General features: G+C 41.4%; 1 protein-coding gene across 5 annotated transcripts in view; it reads right to left on the reverse strand.

Moving 5' to 3' along the window:
- Positions 1–21,413, reverse strand: part of LOC5574366 — an 88,156-nt gene that overhangs the window by 29,389 nt on the left and 37,354 nt on the right. For 4 of the 5 annotated variants that reach the window (XM_021844496.1, XM_011495281.2, XM_021844497.1 and 1 more), the window contains one exon: positions 7,382–8,423. In XM_021844496.1, coding sequence (XP_021700188.1) covers positions 7,382–7,665 — 284 coding nt within the window. In that variant the 5' untranslated portion in view covers positions 7,666–8,423. Of the gene's footprint in view, positions 1–7,381; positions 8,424–8,513; positions 8,647–21,413 lie in introns of those variants that run through there. The other variant, XM_021844500.1, reaches the window with a different exon arrangement.

Below are 21,413 nucleotides of genomic sequence, written 5' to 3' on the forward strand. Positions count from 1 at the left end.
AAATGTATTGTAGAGATAAAAAGAAAACGTTTGTAGATAGGTTTAAGTAAGATGTCCCGAAAGCTCCCACGAACGCAGCCAACACAGCTCCACCCTATATCAGGACGACGGCAGTGCCACTAGTTACCACCAGGGCGGCGCTAAACCACACGAATGGGCGGCCATGGGGGTGGCGAAATGGGTGGCCATGATGAGGTGGATTACGTCATCGATGGACATGGGTCAACGGCCAAAGGTTCGGGGTCAACGTTCACCAGCAAGCCACTTCATAAGCCTGGTGATCGTTGAAGACAGCAGTAGTGCTTTTTGGAAAAAGTTAAAGTCACAAAGCTATAAGAAAAAGTTTGGAGAAGTTTTAGCGAGAAGATAATTTGAAGAAAGGAGAAAGGAAGTGATAGTGAAACTGGACATCCAGGTAAATTTCCGGCCTCAAATAACCCCGAACCTAGCCCGACCGTACCGCTTCTAATTTCCACCATTTTACATCCTCGTCATGTCCATAGGACCTCGCGGTTTTAATTTGAAATCGCCATCGCGGTTTTCATTCAAAATCGTTACCGAAGAACCTGTAGTGTGTCCCTAAACCCCTGAAGTTCGACCTTCAAGTGCGCCACAAAACCCAGGTTTCCCAGTGAATCTACGGATCACTGAAGCCTCGAGTCCGTCACCACACTCGAGGGGCGCACGGGACAGGCAGGAGGTCCACGAGAGGCTGCAGCCGAAGCAGGAGAGTAGTGAAGGACCATTCATCCGCCCCTGGCCAGGAGAGAAGGAGAAGTTTAAGCGGTCGACAGAGGAGTGGAGAAGGTGCTGCAGTGCGCGGGGCCCCGAAGAAGTGAAGGAATTGTAAGGTAGGATAGAATAAGAAAGTGGGAGGCGTCGTCCGGTGTTGAGGACGGACGCAAGTAAAGAGAAGGAAAGATTAGTAGAGGGTCAGGAGTAGAACAGGAAGTAGGACGTCAAGGAAGTGGAAATATAAGTGTGCACATAGACCACGAAATAGAGGGAGTTTTACTAGAGCCGATCTGTAAGTGTTTTCTTTCGCGGAGTGTCACGAGCGAAGCGCCGACCCTGAGGCTTGGAGACGGGGGTCTCATCTAGGCTGGGAGTAACACGGCCTGCAAGTTACAAACAAATGTCAAATAAAATAATTAATAATTTCAAGCAAAAATCGTTACAATATTCTATTGCCACGATTAATGCGTTATTTATATACGTTAAATTAGGTTAAGTAAATTGAAAGCGTGTTTTTTTTCTCTTATTATCAGGTGAAATCAATACACCAGTAAAAAATCTGAACTGCTACGGCAAATGAAATGTAATACATATGTTGTTAACAAAATGTTAATAAAATCTTGAATTTGTTTTACCAAATTAGGATGATAGTGTTGTCTAATAACACAGAACACCTATATATAAGAAATGAATGTAATGTTTGGAATGATACTAATAAAGAAATAAAAAAAAGGATTTCTGATCCATGAATCGCTATTTCCCTCCGATAGTGGTACCTTCCATATCGGCTCACGGAGGTTTCACTGTATGTTGTATGTTGTTTTGTGAATGTTATATGCATACTTTTTCAATTATGATTTATTGTGTTTGCGTCTAATAACTGATTACTGAGGCGTCCGATTTGATTACGGTCTTCAGCAAAGTTGTAGCTGTCGAATGTATCTAATAGTATCAGCGTAGCTCTAATTCTAACCCTCAAGAGCACATGGGCTAACGGTATGACCGCTTGAATGAATTGTTTGTTTTTCCCATAGTAATTCCCATGCAAACTTGTGCAGTTCATCCAAATGGATTCAAATTTCTGGAGGGCACTCAGAACTTGATCTAGAATTGAATGAGCTGTGGAGCGGAACCGATTTTTTGAGCCACCTTAGTGGATACACTATGTCTAAAATTGTTGCTATGGCCAAAACCGGTGCTTTTACCCTACTTTGCAATTGGATTAAATGGACAAATGGTCGGGATTCTGCTAAAGCGCATCAAGTGCCAAAAACTTTATCTCGAGATATTCGACTTTGAAGTCTTATCGTGTACTATATGATCGCGGACGACTAATTTTTTTTTTTCGCTCACATGCGTTTAATAATGTCCAATAAGTAACCCGATATTTAATATACAAGTAAATCATCAAAAATTATCGATGTATTGGGATTTTATTTAAAAATACGAAGCACTCAGTTCAATCTGACTGAACCTAAATCGAAAAATATAGTTCTTGGTATTTTGGATACAAATTATGCTTATCATCACCATGCATATGTATTGAATCAAGGTCCTCACGCGTTCATACATAGATTCCAATGAGACAACAGTAGTGATGTGTTTCAAAATTATTTTGATCGAAGAAAGCCATGAATTTGCTCTGTCAAAGCGCACCAAGTCGCTCCCATTTGGTGCACTTTTGCTGAACAAGTTCACAGTTCAATGCGTGAAGTGTACACCAGGAATGACCATCACTTCAGCTGTACTTTAACTTGCTGATGTTTTACTGCAATATAAAAATAACCACAGAAACAACACAAAAAAATACATCGGGATTCGAACTCGTGCCTTCTGAGTGATAATCTAGTGCGCTAACACTAGGTCATCTGGACTTCTTGAATGAAGGGTGATAAACTTGGAACAAGTTCTGTGCGCTCTGTCTGACGGGGTTTTATGGCGATAACGCTATTTTCTGAAAAACTAAAACGCATCAAGTTCGTTATTTCACTACGGCTCCTACGTGGATTAATTAACATATTATGTAACAAGCAAATGTAACTATTTATTGCATGCAAAATGTGATTTTCAGATAAACCAAAGTGACCAGATATTTTAGACTTCAATGCGGGACACAATTATAAACTTTGGAAAATAAGTGTAAACAACATTGAACATTACTCATTTCCTATTATTATTATTTTTTAAAATAAATAAAAAAAACTCAATGTACAGGACTTTTTCCACTTCTAATCAAAATTCCACATTTTTTTTCAAATCCTGTTTTTTGTTAGATTTTGAATATATAAAGAATAACATGCGTGAAATTGTTGATTCAGTGTTCTCTATTAAGATGTTAACTAAATAAATGAAATGAATAAAGAATAACAAAACAAGTATAAATTGAGATCTGCATTATGTTTTATTTTCGAGCCAGAATTCTGAAGGGTTTTCAACCAGTATGTTGTCAGCTTTTTAAACCAGTTTCAAAGACATTGAGGCAAAAATGTATGTTTTTTTGAACTGGATCCTTTTAAGATTCTGGACTGAATATTCTAAAAGTAAGAATCTAAATCTAGAATGGTTCATATTTAGATTCGGTGAGTTAGTATGCTAAACAAAATCCCCAGAATCTAGAATTGATTATGGGCAAAATCTTTGCAGGAATTGAGAAAAAAAAATATCTTGAGAACAGAACAAACACAAATTATTGGAATTTTCTGAACCGAATCAAGAAAAAGTTTTCAACAGTGCCAAGAGAACATCCTGAATTAAATCATGAGCTGAAAATATGATAAATGTTGTTCCGTATCCTGTAAACATTTTGATCAACTTTGGCTAAAATATTGTGTAAATGTCTACCCATGAACACCTACTGTGAAGATTCTGATTTTCGCCAGAATTGTGTTAGGACTCTGACTATAGCTAAATTTGTAGATTTCATAAATTCCGATCAGAAATCAAATAGTTACATCAATCTGTATGGATCCTGTAAGAATCTGGATTAGAAGTTTGTTGGTTCATGGAGAAAACCGCATTTCATTGTTTATATTTAAAGTAGAAATTTCATGATTTTTGGCTATTTCTACAATCCGGGACGTTTTCCGGGACGCTTGCTGATGCGGGACAGGTTGCTCAAATCCGGGACTGTCCCGCATAATCCGGGACGTCTGGTCACTTTAAGATAAACAGTACTTAGTGCGGTGTGGCTGGATAATATTTAAGAAAATAATAGATCAACACCACCGAAACAATATTTAATTTTAATTAGTCAATTGCTGCCCAAATTCACTGGCATCTGTTTCTATGAGTTACTTGGAATGGATAAATTCTAAGGTTTACAAGGAAATGGAAAAAAATATGGCTTTATATCGGAACAATGAATTCCCTCTGATGACGTGCGTTGGGTTACCATTAACTCTGTCTGAACAAAATTACAGTTTTACATATCCTTCCAGAGAAAATTTGTGATCTAAGATTACAAGGGACTGTTCAAATTACCCGTTATTTTAATGGTAGAAAGTTTATGATTATTTGAGTCCTCTGGTGTAAAAAACTCAATTTGGGAAAAAAGTGGCACATGGTGCGGTTTAGCAGAAGCCCGACCAAATTGAAGTGAAATTTGCGAAGAGCTTACACGACTTCTCGGTGAGAATCGAACGCTAGAATCTCAAATCGCTAGACAGGGCGCGTTACCACGAGAGAACCCATGAACGCAGAAGGCAACCTGAATTCGATTTCATCTAAATCAAGTGGTTTTTCGCAAAGCTTCTTCAAGAAAAAATAGATATGTACCCTTCCAAAAACCAACTGCGTGTAGGGTATTTTGATAGGTGTTTTTGCTTTGCCTACTGCACGGCAATACAACGTAATTGCCGGATCAATTGCTAAGCAATAGGGGAACTGGGGGAACAACCTAAGCAATTTTCATGTTTTCTTGCTTATGAAGCTGTCAGATTCTTTTCCAATTGCTCAGAATTGAAGAAGGATGTTTATGCAATATAACAAGTTGAAATATTGTGATGGAAATAGAATTTTATCAACATTATAATTTTGAAAATTTCTTTCCACAGAATCAATGTTCCAAAGATGTGGATAAAATGAACATGTAACGGGGATAATGGACCGATGCACGAGTTCACTATTTGACGTTTTAGCGGTGCCGTATTATTTATGTGACCATGGCAACGAGTAAATTTGGCACCGCTCAAACGTCATTGGTCCATGGACCGATGCACGAGTTCACTATCTGACGTTTAAGCGGTGCCGTGTTATTTACGTGACCATGGCAACAAGTGAATTCGGCACCGCTCAAACGTCAAATTCATGAACTCGTGCACAGGTCCATGGAGGTAAAATGAACACATGCTGGGGGTAAAATGAACACCACTCAAATTGAACGGATTGCGGCATGATTCTCGGCATCTGGTACATGATCAATGCATATCCCACCGACACTCCAGAATCCGTTTCCAGAACGTTTAGCCGCGACCATTTGGATGGCTGTCCATGTCTGTCTTTGTATTTTCTCTGGAAAACTCTAGGCAACTGAATAAAATCCGGTAGTATTCGTCCTGCCATGGTGATCATATTATCCCCATCTCGAGTGATTCATTTTACCCCCAAAGAATCAACATATTCAAATAATTTGTTCTAAGAATTTAGATGATAAAAACACTTTCAATTGCCATCTTCTTATCATAAATACTTCAAAGATATGATGTGCTACGCAGTTCAATAGATTTTTGATTATTTTAGTCATAAAAACATTAAATTCCAAGAGTGGAAATTTACATCATATGAGAAAACGGAGAGGCGTACTTTGTTTTTGTACTTATCCAGCTTTTGAGCTTTTGAAATGAGACAAATTGGCGTAGAAGGGCAGTAATCTAATTTTCAAATAAGGTACCCCGGGGCAAGTGGGACATAAAAAAACGATAGTTCAAACAAATTGTTCAGAATAATTTTAAAATGTCAATATTTTGCAAATCCAACAACACGGTCACATTTTGGCAACATATTTGCTGGTGTGCATGAATTTGATCGAATAATTTCGAAATTGTCAAAACCTTAGAAGAAAGATGTACAGTCAACTTTCGGTCGTTGCACTAAACCTGTAGCCCACTTAGTGAAAGACTTTCACTAATCGGGCTGAGTTTCGAGCTGTCAAATAACATATAACAAAAGAAAACCAGAGCTACCAACATTGATAAATTGCGTCTTATGTAAGAAAATGACGTTTGCCTTCGTTTTAGGTGGGCTATAGCCCAGCTAACGGGAGCCCAATTAAAACGTAGCCCACTTAAAGATAGTGCAACAAACGAAATTCGACTGTACAATGAGTTTTTAGACGCAGTTGCCTCGCTAAACGGAGCAAGTGTCCCACTCCAGTTTCGTGCGTAAAACCACATCTGTAAGTCAACAGTTGCAATATCAGGATTGATAAATCATATATATTTTATTTTGAGTGCATAGTTCATGTACATAAGGGATCAACCATAAAATACGTAACTTTTTAGGAAGAAAGCTTACATTTATTAATATGTCACATCGCATTTTATTTTAACTGAAAATTTCTCACAAAAAGCGTAAAGAGGTATAAAATATGTTCAAAATATATCATTTATAAGTTACCAATCGAAATGCAATTGAAACGTGTTACAATTTATCATGTAAGTTTAAAATGGCGTTGAGCTGACAACTGTTACAAGGAGCACATGGTAATAAAAACAACAATATGTTTTGTACTAAATACGTTCCTTATTATTGTATCTTCAACTATCTAGAAGAATACCCCCTTGAAAAACTTTTCCTAAACGAGCTATGATGGAAGGTCCCACTTACCCCGTATTCTCACTTGCCCCGGGGTACCTTACTCGAGTCTTTATTGGGGGGATAACAGTGGTCGATACATAGGAAATTGTGAAGTAATATGAGATCTTATCAAAGTTTCGAATACTAGCTATGCAACAAAACCTCCTCTATATATTCTTCAATGGAAAATCATGGCGACACAAAGAAACGAATCATTAAAACAACGATTTCTCCCATACATTTTGAGTAAAGTCGTTAATTATTGAACGGTTGAATTGCTCATCGTAATGTTGAACATCATGTGTTTTTGTCATGTTTTTAACAATTAGAATTAGAAATTGAACTGTTTAACATTTGACGAGTTACCCTAATCACTTATACAAACTTCGAGTCATTTGCAGAGGCACTTCTCGTGCATCAAATGGAGTAAATCTAATTCAAAGAGCGATATCAAGCACACAAACTACATAGCCGAACATGTTTTTGTTGAAATTCCTTGATTGTAAGCCGGGCCAATGGTCACCTTAACCTGAAATGTTTTTCCACTTTTCTGTAACTGTTGGCCGACCATTATGTTTCAATGGCAGAGCAATACCTTTTTTGAACTTTTTCAACCATATTATTTTGAATCACATGCAAATAACCATTATATTTTCTACGCGGCTATCCAAGTTTGAATTTTCCCACGGAAGGGCGAGTATGAATGCAGCATGAAATATTGTTGATATATTTCTGATTCATTGATATGGTAATCAAATTCTCCATAGCATAGCAATTCTATGTGTTTAATGCGCTGTGTTATAAAGCATAATAAATTATAATTATACAATTACAGATAAGCTAAATTACCAACCTGGATAGAGAACTATACATGCAGATGTCTTTTTCATTGCGTGGAAATGACCAGAAGATAATCCTTCTCTGCACAGGCTCGGGTATTCGGTCATAACGTTCTTCGATTCTTTGAAACGGTTCATTCTGAGCTACGATTCGGGCTGTTGTATCCAACAAACTATCCGGTTGCCGCAATGGTCCACTTGGACCTGTTCTCGAAGATGACTCGTTCGCGGTTCGATTACAGTTCACGCCACCAGAGGACGACGATTTGTCACAGCAGAGCATGTTTCGGCAGATCATCAAAATCACACTGATAATCGTTATTCACCACTAGTTATTATATCAAGACCGTGAGGGTCGAGTTAGCAACACTTCACCGTATCATAACTATAGCCTTCGCTTCAGTAAATTGAGGAAATCAATGCTAATATAAAACGATCGCAATTTAAATGATTAATTACACTTCACTTTACGGGCTAAACGACAAACAGCAAATGTGCTCTACACTGTAAGGTTGCTCAGAGGAAACTGCTGCACCTTTAGGTTGGTCGTTTGAAGTTCCTCCGTATTCGACATCATTATTCCGAGAGAAGAGGTTCTCGCTCGCTCAGTGTGTTGAGAGATGGTGATTCCAACTTCCTCCTCTTCACGGGGGATTCGGTTCAGCAGTTGTTATGTTGCCCTGCATACCCTACCCTGTCTATGTGTGATGCATTCGAGACGACCTAAGGGGCCTTCGTCATCGTCTAATGCTTACTGCTACCTCCGGTTAGCTCACATCGGTTGGGAGGATTGCATGGATGACTTGTGGAGCTCACTCTCTTGCTCTCACACGTTACTATGGATGGATATTTTTTTTAACAGCAGACATAAGCTGAAAATGTTACTCAATGATGGACCCCCTCAGTGTGGTCGTAGATGAGCACCCCTGTAGCTGTAGCAGTCTGTTCGTGTCAGTTTATCCGAATATAGATGATTCAATTACAATGAATTTGTGTTTTAGTGTAACCTGTTTGTTCACCAGCTTCGGCTTTCTTGTCGGTTTTGATGCAGAGTAGCTGAAAGAGATGGCAAAGAGAGGAGATAGGGATTAGTAACAGCTTTGTATAATAAAAATAAAAATTTTACGAAAGAAAAACCGCTCTCACCACCAGCAACGAAAGAGGAACAACAAACCGGTAACTTGAGAGAGTACAAAGAAATTAATACAATAAGAGAAAATGAGATGCACACCGTGTGCCAGAAAGAGAAGCAAGCAATAATAAAGAACTATGAGAAATATAAACAAAATCAATTTATCACCGCACGTGAATTATAATACTGAGTAGATGGACGCACATAAGCAAGGCAACAGCCTGAGTCATACACACAGAGAGGCGAAGAGTAATCGCAGTACAAAAGAGAGAGTTGGGACATTTGAATATTATGGACATTATGTTTTATTAAAATTTACGATTTGATAACAACAAAAAAAAACTCTGATTCATTCACGTAACAGCAATTTTTAAGCTTGAATTTTGAAAAATAAGAGTAGTAAATTCGGATGAAATTGATCCGTAAGTTGAAATTAATTATTGTGTCACACGATTTTATTTATATCTAATCGAGCACCAATATTAATGGAATCTGTAGCAAATAGTTGCTTTTTGTCTTAACTATTTTCAAATTGTGTGTTGTGAAGTTTTCGGTGTTAAAGAATATTTATTTCCATGAAAAAAAATGTTCGGTGTGGTATTGACAGACATCCACTTTTATTTCAAAACTATCTTACCCAACGTAATAAGCTATGCATAATCTTTCAAAGCGCATGACTCTAATGACCGCAAAATCGCCTAAATTTATGCTTTGACCGTACTTCATGGAAGCACGTGGCCTTAATGCAGTTGTAATGTTCTGATCTGAATGTCTTGAGTGCCGTTGTAGTGTTCCATCTGTTGTGAAACATTTCAAAAGTTCCACAAGATTCTATGAATTGAGGAGTAGGGCGGCATCCACAAATTATGTAACGCTCTAGGGGGTGGGGGAGTAGGCTCAAGCGTTACGACTCATACAAAAATTTGAAATTTTTCATACAAAAAGCGTTATGAAGAGGGGGAGGGGGGCATGTCCATTTTTTGCGTTACTTAATTAATGGACGCTGCCTAGAATCTTGCTGAAACTTCTACAATATTCAGCTGAATAGCTGTGGCAATGCTATTAAATTTATTATCAACTTGCGAAGTGAAGTGACTCATGGAAGTATCGAGTCATGGAACGGGAATAGTTTGGAAAACTGTTTTAAAAGAGCATAAAAGTTACAATAATATTTGGTTTTTAGTATGCATCCATGAGACGATATCGAGTTATTGAACATCGACTCATGGAGGTTTCACTGGAAATACAGAAAAAAAATCAAATATTTGGCGCACTTTCATCTCATTCATGTCGTCTGCATATGTCGAATTCGTTTTTAAACCTGAGTTGGATTTGGCGAATCCCGTTCTGAATCTTATTTTCAACACCAGACCGATTCAAATTCGACCGCACTACAATCCTTGAAGTTGGTTTGTTTACGTTAAAATCATCGACCAATTTCCTATTCCACTGTGAAAAACAATGTTCCCGAAAACTCTAGAATATGCTGTTCTAGTGCTCCTCAATTTGTAATTGTAATGTTCTAATATTAAAATTGACTGTTATAATGATTTACTTGCTGTTGTAGTGCTCAATTACATTTTTCGGTGAAACATTTCAAAGCGTTACTGACAGACAGACAACTCTGGGATTTTATATATATAATAACAAGAATTGAACATGATGTCAGTTTAAACGTTTGTGGGGATGCTTAAAATATATCCCCAAAACAGATTTTATCATCAAAACTCGTACTAATTCACTCATTTTGTTAAAATAATTGAATTTATATTAGATAGTTTGAAATTCCTTTGGAAATTACCTACATTTAGGCGTTTTGTACAGTATTCTTGAAATTTGATAATTTATTTCATAAACATGATACTGTTAACAATTCAGCAAGCATATTCGAATTCAGAGAGCTCAAATTAGGTAAGTACAAGTTTCAAAACTAACAGTAATTGCATTGACAAGTGATCATTTTCACCCCGAAATGGAATCCCCCGATTTTTTATGATAGAGATAATTATTCGCACTAAGTAAAATTTGTTACAATATTTTGGTACATGAGGCTCACCTTCGTTTTACTGCATTTAGTTGTTTGGTATTGACAACATCATATAAAACATATAAGAAAATCCGTTAAAAATTATCAATTTCACCCGAATTTACGGTAACTTTGAACTAAGAGTCCCGTTTTTAACATTGAACTTAACAATTAATTTAGATTACATAGGGGAATTTACGTATTCTCGGCAGTCTAAGCCGATGCCGCGCTTCATTTGTAATTTTCTCGGACATCAGCAGACAAATTGCATTTTTGTCTGTTTATGCGCTGCTCAATCCTTTATAGATTTGTGTTTGAAAGTTTTTCGGAAACGCTTCGAACATATCTTATTGTCGGCAGCCTCGTTCTCTCCGGCAGCTTTCTCATAAAAACTGCTAGTGAATATGTTGGGCAGCTCCAAATCAGCCGCATTTTGAGGCGTGTTCATTTGAATTAATGACATCTGGCGAAATTTTTTGTTCAGTCTCGGAAATCTCGTCAGCGGCAGCTACCCGCTGAACAAAAAATCATCTGAATGTTTTCATTGGAGTGTTTTGATAGAGAATTACTGTGTATTTGGCGTTTGAAATTTGGTTGCCTATAATAGTTGAATGGTGCCGAAGCCGTAAATTACCCTATATGATTCAGTTATTCATTGTTACAATAACAGAATAACATACATATAATTTAACACTCATAATCTACTACCGAGATGAACTAACCCAGGGTGAAAAATCTCGTTAATAAAGGTAAAATAAACTCATGATCGTCAAAATGATTGGAAATCTTGAATCAAAATACCTATTATGAGCTATACACTCAGTCAAAGCTGTGAAGTTCATTAAACAACCTTATATTTTGTCATATGTTAGTGAATATTAGTGGATGATTCTTGCTCCAGTTCACTTAGATTCTATTTGGGTCCTTAATAACTGTAAACATTTTCAGCTCGAACGGTGAAACTATAAATTAGCGTCAAAACTCATATCGGATTTACCTAGGGGGTGCGGACTCGAAGATTTAGGTTGTTCAAATTGAACACAATCTTTTCCACGAGTGCTAACCGTTGTGTGTTTGCTTGTCTCGTAGGAAACCACATTCAAAATGCACATTTAAAATACTTTACATAAAGCTCCATCAGCTCAGTGCAGGAAATGAACCCAATGAATAGACTAAATCAGAAAGTTTCTGGCCGTATGTTAGCTAGGAACATATTTTGAGCAGTTATTGGAGACTTATGCATGATTTGGATCAAGCACAACAATTCTTTAACAGTTGGCAGTCTTTGTGTTACATAAATTGTATAATAATTTTTAGCGTGTCGAAATCACGACCGTACATTTCTAAGCTAAAGAGTGCGACAAAGTCGTCTACGCCTTTACAGAGTTAATTTACTACAGAAAGCCGTTTTAGGTGCTAGAGAGTACGGTGCCCAGATAGCCATAGCAGTAAACGTGCAGCTAACCAGCAAGACCAAGCTGAGGATCGTGGGTACGAACCCCACCGGCACCTGTCACACGATAAACACAAGACGGCTGTTTGGGCACGTCAGGAGTTAATCATCAATGTTAACTTCCTTTTCCCGAACAGCCTAGATAGCCGTGTAGTGTCGGTAGCGGTTGTTTCAATTGGCTAAGAATTAACACTACGGACTGCCTGTTCCGGTGGTAAAAGTCCATCTCACAGGTGACCCCTAATTCATGTCGCTTTAAGCTTACCGTGCCTAAGAATGAATGGTTAGGGGGGTCTAAAAAAACCTAACCGCAAACGGAGCCTGTGGAGTACCAGGGCGCCCTCTACAGTATTGTGCCCTTCCTGTGCTACCCGGAGCAATGGTGCAGGTGACCTTGTGTTTCTCCGAGACAATCGGCTTCCCTTCTTCAGTCTCAAACCTGAGGCTAAATAAGGGTGGGATTATAAGGATGTTGTAAATTAGTTTAATTTTTTCACCCTTATGGCTTCGCATTATGCGTTTTTTTTTTGTTGGGGCAGCAGGGACGAAAGTCCAGGGGCTTAACGGACCCCCCCCCAGGACCTCTGCGAGCTGCGGGTTGCCCAGGATGTGGTGAAGTTCGCAGTGGGCTCTGATGAACCTTCATAAAAACCACAACAATCCGAATGCAACTCTGTCACAGCGACCGGTGCCGCTTAAAGTACCCTAGCCCAAACTAACAGGAGTGCCAACCGGCACATCAGGATTGATGCCAGTGAGATCCTGATTATGGCATACTGGTCGCGATAAAAACGGACAAGGAATGGAATTACGAGTAGGAGTGCTTCGAGCACATTGGGACCAACGCCAGTACGGCACCAATTATGTATACTGGCAGCGCACGACAAAGGACAAGTAACGGTATACGTACTGGATAATATGCTTTGAGGCTGACAGCGGCGACATTCCACTCCCTTAGTAGGGTCGGGTGACACTGTCCCGAAACGGCGAGTGGGTTAATGGCGCAGGCTGCCCCCGTCCCGTAAAACCGTGGCAGGCCTTAGAGTACGTTCCAAATCCGTCGCCTGGTTGTTCCAACTGGGCGGGAGTAGGCTCAGATGCCATTACCTGACCTGCGCCGATCCGGCTCTGAACATAGTACCCCATAAAGGACTATGTCAACCCTAGCATGGCCTCCCTGCTTGCATAGATAACCATGGGATTATAAAGGCGACTATTCCAGCGGAGATGGATAGCGGCTCTTAGGGGGACCCATAAGAGATGATCAACCAAAACAAACAAATAGCGGAATGTGAAGGAGAGGCTTCTGGACCTATCAGTAACCGGCTAAGGTTCCCGCCAAGGAAGGAGGCGACCAATTTTATTGAAAACAGTGTGGGCAAAAGCCTAGATACTGTGACGACGGCAGGCACTGGCCACTCCAGTGCAACATGTATGGTGACCGATGGCCCGGGACTAATCGAGGCCATGGATCGCAATAGGGAGTACATCCCTAAGATGCAGGTAGCTGCTGAGCAACTCGATGTCATCATCGAGTATGTTAAGAGCAAAACAAATATCAGCAAAGACTTGAAAACAAGTCTACTGAAATTGCGACAATCAGTCCTAGCTGCAAAGCAGGACTACGAGAAAGCCAAGGAACAACTTGGCAAGGTAGAAGGCCAAAAAGACACTAGGTCGTGTCAGACCGAAGTGTTTTCCTTCACAGGCAACGCGAATATATCTGATGATATTATTCGATACGCGATGCGGAAGAGGGAAGCTTCCGGGGATGAATACGTGGCAAAAAGACGTATGGTTGCTAAGGGAAAAGTGACCTACGCGGCCGTCCTCCAGAGCGGAAAAGCTGGCACGAGCCAAGCCCCACGATCAAGAGGACATGGCAACAAAGGAGAGGCCAACACCAAGCCTAAGGCCAAGAAAGCCAAGAAAAAGGAGCCACGGGTTAACCGGAACCAGGCAGTGCATCCACAGGAACCACGGGCGCAAGGCAACAGCAACCCGTGGATACGAGTTGGAAATAAGAAAAAACAGAGGAAACCGGAGCCCAAGGAGAGCGCTAAACCGAAAACAGCGAAACGTAGGAATTTAGGCGAAGCCCTCGTTATCAAAACGGAGGAAGCAAAATACGCCGAGGTTCTGAAGGCGATGCGAAGCACAGAGAAGCTATCGCCATTGGGCGCAGACGTGCGAAGCATAAGGCGAACTAGGATTGGTGAAATGATCCTAGTCTTAAAGAAGGACGCCAAGGAAAAGGGTGCAGTCTATAAGCAACTGGCACAAGAAGTACTTGGTGACGAGGTTGATGTAAGATCCCTTACTGCTGAAGCGACTCTCCAGTGTAAAAATCTGGATGAGGTCACCGATGCAGCGGAGGTCTCGGCTGCCCTCAAAGAGCAGTGTGACATCGACGTAGCCAGTAAGGCCATCCACCTTAGAAAGGGCCCACAGGGCACCCAGGTGGCGGCGATCAGGCTGCCGGTCGCAGAGGCCAACAAAGCGAAGAACTTGGGCATACTCAAGGTAGGCTGGTCGGTTTGCTGGCTGAGCATACAACAGCCTCCTGAAGTTTGCTTCAAGTGTTTCGGGAAGGGCCATAAGTCGTGGAATTGCAATGGTCCCGACAGAAGTAAGATGTGCAGAAAATGCGGCGCTGAAGGCCATAGGGCAAGCGATTGTAAGCAAATCGCTAAGTGCCTAATATGTGTCGACAGAGCAGACAACGGACACTTAACGGGCGGACCCAAATGTCCGGGCACAAGCGGAGTATCAAAGCAGCCAAAACGGAAGTAACACAGTTAAATTTAAACCACTGTGATGCAGCCCAGCAGCTGCTTTGGCAGTCAGTCTCGGAAACCAAGACTGACGTGGTGTTATTATCGGACCCATACCGCATACCAGCCAACAACGGGAACTGGGTGGCGGATAGGTCTCAACAGCTAGCAGCTATAGGGACGACAGGACGATACCCAATCCAAGAAGTAGTCTCTAGCTCAAATGACGGTTTTGCGATAGCAAAAATCAACGGCGTGTTCTATTGCAGTTGTTACGCGCCCCCAAGGTGGTCGATTGAGGAATTTTCCCACATGGTTGACAGGATGATTGCCGAACTAGCTAATCGGCAGCCAGTAGTGATAGCTGGCGACTTTAATGCATGGGCAGTGGAGTGGGGTAGCCGCTGCACCAATCAAAGAGGCCAGCTATTGTTGGAATCCCTGACCGCATTAAATGTAGAGCTGGCAAATGTGGGCACAGTGAGTACCTTCCACAGAAATGGTGCAGAATCGATCATCGACGTGACGTTTTGTAGTCCTAACCTTTTAGATACCATGAACTGGCGCGTTGATGACGGTTATACTCATAGCGATCATCAATCGATTCGCTATAGTATAATACCAGGCGGGCGAAAGGCAGCGCGATGTAACTCGACCCAAGCCCGAGGATGGAAAACAGCGCGCTTCAACGGCGAAGTATTCACTGAAGCCCTGAGGCGCGAACGAAACATTCTGGACCTAAACGGTGAAGAGCTAGTTGCTGTGATATCACGAGCGTGTGATGCTTCCATGCCGAGAAAAGCCCCTCCTAGAGAGAACAGGCCGCCGGTGTATTGGTGGTGCGAATCAATTGCAAATCTTCGAGCAATCTGCCTTCGGGCTAGACGAAGAATGCAACGCGCACGCACAGAAGCACAAAGAGAGGAACGCGGTGCAGCATTCAGAGAGGCAAAGTTAGCTCTCAAAAAGGAAATCAAGAGTCGAAAACGGACATGCTTTGAAAGTCTATGCGAGAGTGCCAATTCTAGTCCATGGGGTGACGCCTACAGAGTGGTAATGGCTAAGACCAAAGGAGCCATAGCGCCCCAAGAGAAATCACCCGAGTTGCTGCGATCGATAATCGATGTACTCTTCCCGCACCATCCCATAAGCCCATGGCCCCCAGCGCCGTATGCGGCAGATGAAGGAGAAGAAGTGGCCAGAGTGACGAACGAAGAGCTGGCTGAAATCATTCGCGTCAAACAAGGCACCGGGACCCGATGGTATCCCGAATGTTGCCTTAAAAGCGGCAGTGAACGTGGATCCAGACATGTTCAGAACCACGATGCAACGCTGCATTGATCAAGGAATCTTCCCGGATGTATGGAAGCGACAGAAATTGGTGCTACTACCAAAGGCGGGGAAACCACCAGGTGACCCGTCGGCGTATAGACCTATCTGTCTACTAGATACGACGGGCAAGTTATTGGAGAGGTTGATTCTCAACAGACTAGTACCGTATACGGAGAGTGCGGACGGCCTGTCCAACAACCAGTTTGGATTCAGAAAAGGTAAATCTACTCTGGACGCCATCCAGTCGGTCGTTCAAACAGCTGAGGTGGCAATCGAGCATAAAAGAAGCGGCATCCGTTACTGCGCGGTTGTCACTCTGGATGTGAAGAATGCGTTCAACAGCGCAAACTGGGAAGCAATAGCACACGCGCTTCACCGCCTCAAGGTACCGGTGCAGTTGTGTAAGCTTCTAGAAAGCTATTTTGATGGTAGGATTCTACTGTATGACACAGAGGAGGGGCAGAAAAGCGTTCGAATTACCGCGGGAGTACCTCAAGGTTCAATTCTGGGCCCGCTGTTATGGAATGCGATGTACGATGACGTACTGAGGCAGCCCCTTCCGACGGGTGTTAAGATTGTTGGCTTCGCCGACGATATCACCCTAGTGGTCTATGGTGAATCGATGGAGGAAGTAGAGTTGACAGCAGCGCACTCTATTTCCCTGGTTGAGGAATGGATGAAGTCTAGGAAACTAGGACTGGCCCGTCACAAGACTGAGGTGGTGGTGGTCAACAACCGCAAGTCCGAGCAACGGGCGCTTATCTCGGTAGGTGATTGCACCATAGAGTCCAAGCGATCCCTTATGGCCCGCTGTTATGGAATGCGATGTACGATGACGTACTGAGGCAGCCCCTTCCGACGGGTGTTAAGATTGTTGGCTTCGCCGACGATATCACCCTAGTGGTCTATGGTGAATCGATGGAGGAAGTAGAGTTGACAGCAGCGCACTCTATTTCCCTGGTTGAGGAATGGATGAAGTCTAGGAAACTAGGACTGGCCCGTCACAAGACTGAGGTGGTGGTGGTCAACAACCGCAAGTCCGAGCAACGGGCGCTTATCTCGGTAGGTGATTGCACCATAGAGTCCAAGCGATCCCTTAGGATTACCCCTTGGGGTAATGATCGATGACAAGCTGAGCTTCGCTAGCCACGTTGAATATGCCTGTAAAAGGGCATCTACGGCTATAGCGGCGCTTTCGAGGATGATGTCTAACAGCTCTGCTGTAATTGCCAGCAAACGCAAGCTACTGGCAAGCGTGGCGCTATCCATACTAAGGTATGGAGGACCAATCTGGTCAAAAGCGCTTAGAACGAGAAGAAACCTTAAGCGGTTGGAAAGCACGTACAGGATAATGTGCTTAAGAGTAGCAAGTGCATACCGGACGGTATCTAAAGAGGCCGTGTGCATCATAGCCGGGATGACGCCCATCGGGCTCATCATCAAGGAAGATGTTCAATGCTTCAACCAAAGGGGTACCAGAGGAGTCCGCGACACGTGTAAAGAGGAAACGCTCAGAAGCTGGCAGCAGGAATGGGATAACTCCACTAAGGGTAGATGGACCCATCGGCTAATACCAAATGTGTCAGATTGGTATGGTAGAAGCCATGGGGAAGTGAACTTCCACCTGACGCAGTTTCTGTCAGGACATGGTTGCTATAGACAGTACCTGCATAGGTTCGGGCACTCAGAATCTCCTGCGTGCCCCAATTGTGCTGGTGTAGAGGAAACAGCGGAGCATGTCGTGTTCGATTGCCCCCGTTTCATTGTTGTGAGAGGTCGCATGCTCACTACATGCGGAGGGGACACGTCCCCCGACAATATTATAGAGAGAATGTGTGCGGATGCCGAGTGCTGGAATGCAGTAACTACGGCTGTCACTCACATTATGTTAGAATTGCAGCGTCTATGGCGCGCCGACCAAGAGTTGGCTGCAGAGGATTAGCCCTGCCGAGGCTGGTCCCTTGTAACATTGTTTAAGTCGGCTAGAAGAAGCAGTTTGCCTAGACAACTTCTGCTACACGTGTTGTGCTATATGCACTGGTCCCTTCCCGAAGAAATACCGTAAGGTGGTTCCGGGGAGATGAGGGTCTGAGTCCAAGGGTCATGTCGATGCACTGTTCACCACTTGAGCAATTCTAAATGAATTGCTCAAGCACAGTGCATAGGCTGGTTTTAGCGGGTCGTCGTTGGTGCGTCATCCCCGCATTCCCTGAGTTATCTTCTCAGGGGATCTGTTTGCAGATTTCCCCCTTGTAAAAAACAAAAAAAAAAACACGATAAACACATGCAAAAATGGTCAATCGACAAAAAAAAAAAACTCTCAGTTCATAGCTGTGGAAGTGCTCATAAGAAGAGTAGCACGTAATACCAGAAAAAAGAAGAATACGAATAAATGAAGTTGGTAAGGGATCGTCCATAAACCACGTGGTCATTTAGGGGGAAGTGCTCATTGAACACTAAGCTTATAAGCAGGCTCTGTACCAGTGATGCGATGTAATGCTAAGAAGAAAAAGGAGACATGATACGATCTTTGAGACACGCGTAAAGGTTAGTTTTGTGCCGTAAAGTATCGTAAGTTGGCAATTACTACCTATGGTATCTTTTTGTAAAACTATGAAGTATAATCATCACAATGGAATGTCGTTTGTATGTCGCGAGATGACTAGAGAACGGATGCTTGGCAATACATAATTTGTTGGAGTAACTAGTTAATTATACATATACACCATGATTACTGCATTTTCTACACACTTTGTTCCCTAACTATATTCTTAAGCTAAACCTGCGGTTCTAAAATTTGTAACACACCAAAAATGAATTGAATTGCGGAACCGCCTGATGCATTCTAAAATATTTAAAGCCTCTCTATGAAAACTTTTCGCTTTTTACTCTAGGGATTATGGCGCTGCAGGTCAAGCTGTGCTGTTCCTTGCAAAAAGTGCTCTTGCATCGCCGGGCTCTAGGCATGAAATATACACGAACGTGTTTGGCTGGCAAAAGTGAATAGTATAAATAAATAAATCACGCATATCCATAATTAACGAATCTGAATTTGCCTGAATGTAGAGCATAGCTGAAAAGGTAAAGTATCCTTGGTTCGAGAAGTACCAGCAGTGAGCACACTACATATATGGTTATTGCTGGGTTTTCTAGTGATTGACTGCATTTTTAGAAAACAGCAAATAGATTCACTCTACACTTGAATCCTCTAGTATGAAGAGATAAAGCACCCTGACACAAATACACATTCTATATTGAAACAGGTAAAACTTACTCTTTGCCTATTAATGTTAAATAATATTTGAGACGAGAGTCACTTTCATACAAAAATCTAATTAATTACAAAACTTTTATATGTTTGAATTCACCACGAACAAGCTAGAGAATCGCGGAAGAGCTTATTTGTATGACATAATGCACAAACTATAAATTCACCATTTGATTGTATAGTTTAGGCTGCGCTTTTCCATTTGCGCCAAGACACGTTTCAGTTCAAACCGTTTCCGTGCTCAGTCGGTATGGCACTAATATTGCTTTTTAATAATAATAAAGTAGGTATACAACTCGGCTACCCGAGAGCCGGTCCGAGCAGCGAGGATGATGATAGTGAGAGCAACCCCCTTCAGATCGTTCTTGAATCAGGCTTTGTGGAGTTTCCTTCCGTGTTTCCTTCCTTCCTATCTCAATTTTCTTTCATGCTCTTGCTTTGACCCGGTGTGGTTTTCCACCATCCTCGTAGTCGTGGCTCGATCAGTGTTTCCCCATTGAAAGCTGATTTACTGAATTTAAGACGATTTAGAACCTTCCATGGCGAAAACAACAAAACTGCCAAAATAGTGTAAGTATATTAGTAACAATTTAGAAAGGAAAAGAGCATTGCATTGTCTGTTGTCGAAGGATCAATTTTGTACATTTTATCGGTACTCCGTATTAAGATTAAAAAAAACACTATAAAGCTGTTTAACGACATTACATTTGATTTTGTTCAGTTTCTTATAATGAAATTGCAGATTTAAAATTTCAAGCTTTATACAAAATGCCAACTTACATGATTTTCCGGCGAAACTGCATGACCTAATAGTAGCCAAAAGCTTCTGATGGCTGATTGGCTACACTTTGACGAGAAATTGTGATGTAGTGTTCTCAGTTCTTTTAGTATGAACTTCCATCGAGTACTTTGCAACAACATTTAAACCGCACCATAACATTACGACTGACTTTTTCATTAAATAAAATGAAAACTAATAATTAGTCAGATAAAATCACAATTATACTGGTACAGTCAAGCCTCCATGAGTCGATATCTGAAGGGACCATCGACTCATGGAAATATCGAGTGATGGAACATAAATTACTTGGAAAGCTGTTCGAAGGGATCATCGTAGTAACCATGAAATTTTGATTTTAGTATGGTTCCATGAGTCGATATCGAGTCATGGAACATCGACTCATGGAGGACATTAAACTATAGCCGCACTAGCTGTGGCTTCTCACGGCCGTTTTGCTATAAACCGTAGAACACAATTGTTTGCTTTGAAACCGGAAGCTAATTACCATTTACAGGTCGATTTTTGTCCAAAAAATATTGAAATAATTAGTTTTGATTACACTGTTAGCTCACTTGCACCTATAGTACAATTATTGTACCTATAGCAGTACTATTGTACCAATAGTAGCCCTAAAGCACCTATAGTTGCACTACTGAAAGAAACCTGTTTTTATAATTCATTTAGTTTAGGGAGAATTAAAAACTTTTCTATATCAATCGAAAGCTTTTGATCTATTCATCATGGGATCAACAAAAAAAGCTTTGTCAAATATGATTTCGATTTCAGTTTTGCCTGCGTTGTGAGCACTTGTTCACTATAGGAACATAAATTAGAAATAGCGCTGCTATAGGCAACTGTGTTCCTATAGTGGCACAAGCGATATACAATACGCAAATACAGTGTACCGTGGTTTTTATATTTTTCCTTCAAAATCAAGATAAACAGCTGTTAGATAACGTAAAAATGCTAATGCTGGCTCCATTATTTGATTTTATACAAATATTTGTTATAGATCGGCTATTGGTACGCCGAGCCTAACAATTACGGTTTGATGTGCTACATTTGTTACCGATGACTTTTCACGTATGACTTTCGATCATGGCTCTCATTGACTTGGGAACCTCTGGCTGTGGAACAGAGTCAGCGGGAGCCATACTGGTCGTTGCCGTCGTCATCGGTTGATCGGATTTCGTATTAAAGTGTGTGGCAACGTTCGGTCCTAACAGCACGACGGACGGTGAATTGTGAATAGTGAGGGAGAGAAAATCCGGTAATAAAAA

This window comes from Aedes aegypti, chromosome 2 (genome assembly GCF_002204515.2).
Source record: "Aedes aegypti strain LVP_AGWG chromosome 2, AaegL5.0 Primary Assembly, whole genome shotgun sequence".
Taxonomy (NCBI): domain Eukaryota; kingdom Metazoa; phylum Arthropoda; class Insecta; order Diptera; family Culicidae; genus Aedes; species Aedes aegypti.